The sequence below is a fragment of the Poecilia formosa genome, unplaced genomic scaffold, assembly GCF_000485575.1.
Source record: "Poecilia formosa unplaced genomic scaffold, Poecilia_formosa-5.1.2 Scaffold500, whole genome shotgun sequence".
NCBI classification, from domain to species: Eukaryota; Metazoa; Chordata; class Actinopteri; order Cyprinodontiformes; family Poeciliidae; genus Poecilia; species Poecilia formosa.
Window position 1 is genome coordinate 186,158 of NW_006800439.1, and position 6,419 is coordinate 192,576.

The 6,419-nt window shown below is 36.1% G+C and overlaps 1 protein-coding gene across 1 annotated transcript in view; it reads left to right on the forward strand.

Annotated features, from left to right (window-relative positions):
- The first annotated feature begins 2,906 nt into the window (after positions 1 to 2,906).
- Positions 2,907 to 6,419, forward strand: part of LOC103156790 (A disintegrin and metalloproteinase with thrombospondin motifs 15) — an 18,052-nt gene continuing 14,539 nt past the window's right edge. Inside the window, exon 1 of the mRNA XM_007578963.2 lies at positions 2,907 to 3,872. Within this exon, the coding sequence (XP_007579025.1) occupies positions 2,949 to 3,872 (924 nt within the window). The 5' untranslated portion in view covers positions 2,907 to 2,948. The remainder of the gene's footprint in view (positions 3,873 to 6,419) is intronic.

Genomic DNA, 6,419 nt, shown 5'->3' on the forward strand with positions numbered 1-6,419 from the left:
TATGAAAACAAAAAGATGCAGTTGATATTTCTGGAAATTTATGTAAAACAGACAAAAAAAACAGTACATTTGTATACAATAAGAAAAATATCATATTTTCACAAAATATGCATGGTATTGTAATTATATCTATTTTTTAATTGTATAATTGTTTTTGTTTTTTGTTATGAAAAGTCATTGTAGCCTCTGGCTGCAGACAGACCCCTGCTTTAGCTGAGCTCTCCTTAGGAAACTGTACTGCCACTTTTCTTTATTTTTTATTAAACTTTTATTTAACCAGATAAAGTTCCATTTAGATCAAAACCTTTTCCACCAGGATGACCCGGCCAAGACAGGCAGCAGCACACATCATCATTGAGAAATAACACAAATACACTAAAAATATGCTAACAACTTGACAGTAAACTGCAGTAGTTGTGACAGTAACTACTGCACAAAAACAGGACTAAGATGTAAAAGCAGTGGCCATTTCAGATTTGAAACACAGGGGACTGTTGACAGTGCCAGTTTCCAGCTTTCTGTCTATTCTCTGGTTTGAGTGCAATCCTTCTAGCAGCAACATTCTGGCCCGTGAAGTTCGTATGTGTGATTCCTTGGAGATAACTATGGTTAAGAAAAGAACAAATGATTTTAAATCAAGCTCTATTGAAAACAATCATTCAGTTTTTCTCCGACTAGAATAACAGAGTTGTCAGTTGACTGATAAATACACTTTTGACTTTTTATTCAGTCAAAAGCGCATTGAGTGAAAAAAACTGGTGATTCAAATTAAATATGTTGTGTTAATCGGTGATGAGAAATCAAATTAAAGTTTGTCCAAGATAATTTGTGAAGTTTATTAAGTTGAACAAACTTAAATAAAGTAAGTTGGACCAATCTTATTCAATTACTTGTGACAAATTCCACTTGTATTTAAGTTGGAGCTCCATTCTCTTTTTTTCAGTGTTGATAGTTGGACTTGAATTATTGGATTGTCGGTGTAAAAAAAAAAGTCTGGCAGATGGCTCCCTTTTGTTCCCAAAATATTATTTCAGACAAAAGAAAAATCAATCAAATTTTATTTGTATAGCACATTTCAGCAGCAAGGCATTTCACAGTGGTTTACATAAAAAACAACATGTGACATTGAGTAAACAGTAAGAAAGAGAAAATCAAGAAAGAAGAAAAATAAATAAATAAAAGTTAAAACAAATTATCATGCCCAAGTGACATGCAATTTTATATTATCTGTTTGAAAGGAGAAGGTAGAAGATACAATATCTAATAATGTCCTGCCCCTTTCATGCTCAACAATTTATAATCAATTAAATTTTGAAACACCAAAACGACACAAATTATTTCCACCTTACATGATATTTAAATCTCCCATCTTTAGATGTACAATTATTTAAACACTTTTTATATAATCAATAGCATTTATGGACTTTAAAACATTCATCTTATAGATCATATTTCCCAATAAGCTCCTTTTTAAACAGTTTAAGCTGATTTATATTTGTACTCTTTTTTAACTCCTCATTCTATCCATTCCAGGCATTTACTCCACGCACCGACAAACAAAAACTCTTCCTGGTTGTTCTATTACATTGTTTTTTAAAATATCCTTCACCTCTTAAATTATTCCTCTCTGTCACAAAACGTTTCCTGTGTATTGGGTGGAAGTTGATGATTTCTGACCTTAAACATGAATTGTACAGTTTTAAATATTACAATGTCCCATAATTTCAGTATATTTGATTTAAAAAATAACAGGTTTGTGTTTTCCCAATATCCCACTTTATGTATTCGGATTGATTTTTTTTGTATGATGTATAACGACTGTAAATTTGTTTTGTATGTATTCCCCCAAACTTCCACACAATATGTTAAATGTGGTACAATGAGTGTCTTACACAAAATAAACAAAGCTGTTTTAGATTTTACTGAGCTGATCTGCGGTTTCCAGCTAAATTTATCATCTAATATGACACCCAAAAATTTAATTTCATGGACTCGTAAATCAACACTGTCAATAGGTATTTTAATTGCATTACTTTATTGTTTTTTACAGTTTCTCAATATCATGAATTTAGTTTTATCTAAATTTAGTGATAATTTGTTTTTGAACCAACGTTGAAGTTTGTTCATTTCTGTATTGACCACCTCTGAGAGTTGTTGAATGTTTTCTCCAGTACAGAAGATACTTGTATCATCTGCAAATATAATGTATTTTATAAGGTTTGATACTTTGATTATGTCATTTATATATAAACTGAATAATGTGGGTCCTAATACTGATCCCTGTGGAACCCCACAAGTTATGTTTAGTAAATCTGATTTCTGATTATCTAATTCTACAAATTGTTTTTGTCCAATGTAGCTTATAAGCCAGTTATTGCTATACCTTTCCAGTTTTTTAGTAAGATGTCATGATTGATGGTATCAAAGGCTTTTTTGAGATCTAGAAATACACCAAATGCAAATGTCCTTTTATCCATACCGTCTATGATTTCTTCTGTTAACTTCATGATCTTAAAATGCTGTTGATTTAATTACTTATATGGTTTTTTATTATTAGAACCCAACAATATTAAAATAACATCTGCAAAATGCATTTGTAAAACAATAAATAAATAAACGTTTAGGCCCCCAGACACCCAGGCTTCTACCTCTGAGTGTTTATTCCTTTCGTTCTGGCCAGCAGGGAAGATTAGATGCTGCAGCTCCTGATTTACATGAAATGCAGCAACTCTAATCTGGAGAGTTAAACCAGGCGCAGAGTCGATGCGCATCTCAGGTTTCACTGGACACCAGACCGCCGGTACGCAGCGCAGCTATAAAGCTCTGCAGTTGGAGAGGATCGTGGCCAGAGTGGAAACTGTGCAAGATGGATGAGAAGAAGCTGGACGGAGGCGCGCAGGCAGAAGTTTAGAAAGACCCGCGCGACTGGAGCTCAGTTTGACGCAGAAATGGCTGCGTTTTTACTCCTTTTCACAGCGTTCACGCTTCGTTTGACTACAACATCATGCATGGAGGTAGATTTCTGCAAACCTTTTCGCCTTGAGCATGAAAAGCATCCCCAGCGACGCGCGGAGCAGACGAAAGTAGCGCGTGTTGGTTTCAGACTGAGCGCATTCAGACAGGAGTTCTACCTCCACCTCACACCCGATTCAACTTTCCTGGCAGCTGGAGGCGGATCTGCAGCATCCAGTGCTTCGTCTGACCTCAGGGAATGCTTCTACTCCGGGGATGTTAACGCAGACCCGGACTCCTTTGTGGCGGTTAGCCTGTGCGAGAGTTTACGGGGGGGCTTCACCTATAAAGGCATGGAGTATTTCATCACTGCAAGCGCCGAGGACACAGCAGATGAATATGGACACTTTTTGGAAAAAACGCACAGGATCAGCCGCAGAATGAGCGCCGGGCTTCCAGGGGCCAACTTCCCCAGCAGGTGTGGAGTCACACCCGACACCAACTTCAGCGTTTCCCTGGAGAAATACAAACATCTGGATCAGCTGGACGCCGGTGGCTTAACGGAAGGCATGCTGAAATCCCTGGGGAGGTCCAAGAGGTTTGCGTCCATCCCCAGGTTCGTGGAGGTGATGGTGGTGGCAGATCAGTCCATGGCTGCATTCCACGGGGATGACCTCAAGCATTACCTCCTGACCCTTATGTCAGTGGCGGCCAGGCTGTACAAGCACCCCAGCATACTGAACTCCATAAACATAGTGGTGGTGGGGTTCATGGTGATAAATGAAGCTGACAAGGGTCCAAAGGTTTCCAGCAATGCTGCTCTGACTCTCCGCAACTTCTGCTCCTGGCAGAAGAAGCTAAATAAAGCAAACGATAAGCACCCAGAGTACTGGGACACGGCCATCCTGTTCACCAAGCAGGTGGGTACCAGAGAGGCAAGCTGAGTTTCAGCCCCGACAAACATGTTTTAGTCTCTCCATGTTGACTGATTGCCCTCAGTGCAGCTGAGTTAAACTCGTTTATAGCCACAAATGTCACATAATCTTTGAAGATAACTTAGACCTTTTTAATGAGTATCAAACTCACAGGTCACTTTTAAAAACTAGCACTGTATTTCTGGATATAGGTTTTACAATTAAGAAAACACTAAATGTTTACAAAAAGAGGATTGATTCCGTTTCTTATATGTAATGTTTTTAATGTTTGTGGAAAATTATTTAAACACAAAAAGCCTTCAGTTGAAAACGTAATAATGGTTAAAATATATTATTTTATAAAGGTAATCCTTTATGGAAGTTTAATGCAGGATTTATTCCATACAAAACCTATAAAATTTGTTTGTTCTGCACTTTATCCAAATTAATAAGGGCCATTGTGAAGCTCCACAGAGCCACTTGCGGCTTGCAGACTTTAAGTTAGATGTTGCATATTTGAGTAAACTGCACCATTTTCTCTTTTTTTTATGGTTGGAATCTGGGCAAATATTTATTCACATCCTCCTACTTTGCAGATGTCTGCTCATATTGTGGTTGAAAATGCTTGCTGGACTGAATGTGACCATTTTGCATTTCATCCCAGCTGTTAAGCAACTTTATTTTTTCAGCTTAAGTTCAGAAACTTGATCTCCAGCTACACTGTAAAACGTTGCTGGGTTCAATCAAATATGGCCGACTTCACACACCAGGTTGTTTAGGTTTCTCAACTAAATGGATGAAAGTGATTAATGTTAAGGCTTCCGAAAAGTGGGATGAAAACAAGCTCCCACAACAATTACTAAACATGTCATGTAGATTAAAGTAAGTAATCAATTCCTTTTTATACCTGCTTAGTCGGTCAAGGTCAGTGGTCAGTTATTGGTCAATCCCTAGTTAAAAAAAGTATACTTTAGTATATTAAATTTTAACACACTTTAATGTACTTAAACTGTACTATTTTGGAACAACTTTGTGCTTTGTATATTTTAATTGTATTTAAATAGTATTAATTTACAATTTTTAGTATACTTCAACATACTTTTGGAACAACTTCAAATAGTACTTACTATACTTTTATGTAGTATTCAGGAGCTTGATTAGTATATTTTGAGTGGACCAATTGTCAGAATTAAAATACACTAAATAGTAGTAATTTAAATTACACTTAATTTTAATTTATTTTACTCAGAAGTCTTTATTCCTACTTTGTACATTACATGCGTAACTACACTACAATTACATGGAAAGATTACACAGGATGTTCAAGGTAATTCAAATATTGTTTTATTACCGACATTTTAAAATTGCCCAATTTTACATAAATCAGTTGACAAGTCAGAAGTGAACAGAATGAAGATGAAAATTTAAGTGCAACTAAAAAAAATTACTTAGAACAAAAATAAAAACTTTTAAAATTCAAAAATATTTTAATGTGAACATCATTTCAATTTTTTTTCCCATTGAAGTGTTCGTTGTGACATTTGCGACGGATAGCTATGCGCACCTCCGAAGCTGTAGAATTTGGATATTCCAGTAGAGCAGAGTCTGCAGAACAGAACAAAAACCATTTATCAATACTGACTATCTGGCAATGAACCAAAAAAAGAACATGCTACATTTTGTATTCCAACAATATATATACATATATATTATTTGAGTGACAGTAAATTTTTTACGTTTAATTTCCGCCCATTGGTGCATGTGTTAATGTAATTCAATGCCAACAAATAAACCTACCATTCTCTGACTGGATGTTGATTGCAACGCTTTGTCACCAACATTAGCCTGCAATAATGACAAAAAGCTCAAATACATTTTAATTTTAATAACTTAATAGAAAATATTAGAGATAATGAACAAAAATGTAAAAAATAAGATTTATGAAACCAACACAAGTTTGTTTATACATTTACTGCACTGTGTATAATTGAACGAAGATGATGAATAAGCAAACTTGCCACCAACTAGCAACACGTTAGCCTTCGTCGCTCCGGGTTCCTTTTGTGACCCACATTTCATTTCCATCGGTTGTTGTCCCGTTGTCATCTAACTCGGATTAGGACGTCACCAGCTTGAATTTACCAAAATTAGTAACCATTATCAAAGCCCTCTCTACTTTTAAGGCAATATTATGAGAGTTAAAAAGGCGAATTTCAACAGCGCCTGTTATCCTAGCGTCAAGGCTTTACTTCTTTTTATGGCGTTTTTTTTAAATGAGTGCAATACCGCCACCATCTGGTCTGGAGTATGAACTGGAGCTACTGCCATTGACTTGTAGATCTTGCATCATACATCTGAAAATGGATTGGGTAAAGACAGCGTCCGCGTTTTTGTTAAACTGAAAACATAATATTCTTAGAGATGTAAAACTGAAGATGCCTGCTACATTTATTAACCTGTCTGACAGGGGTGTCAAACTCCAGTCCTCAAGGGCCTCTGTCCTGCAACTTTTAAATGTGCCTCTGCTGCACCACACCTGAAAAGAATAATTAG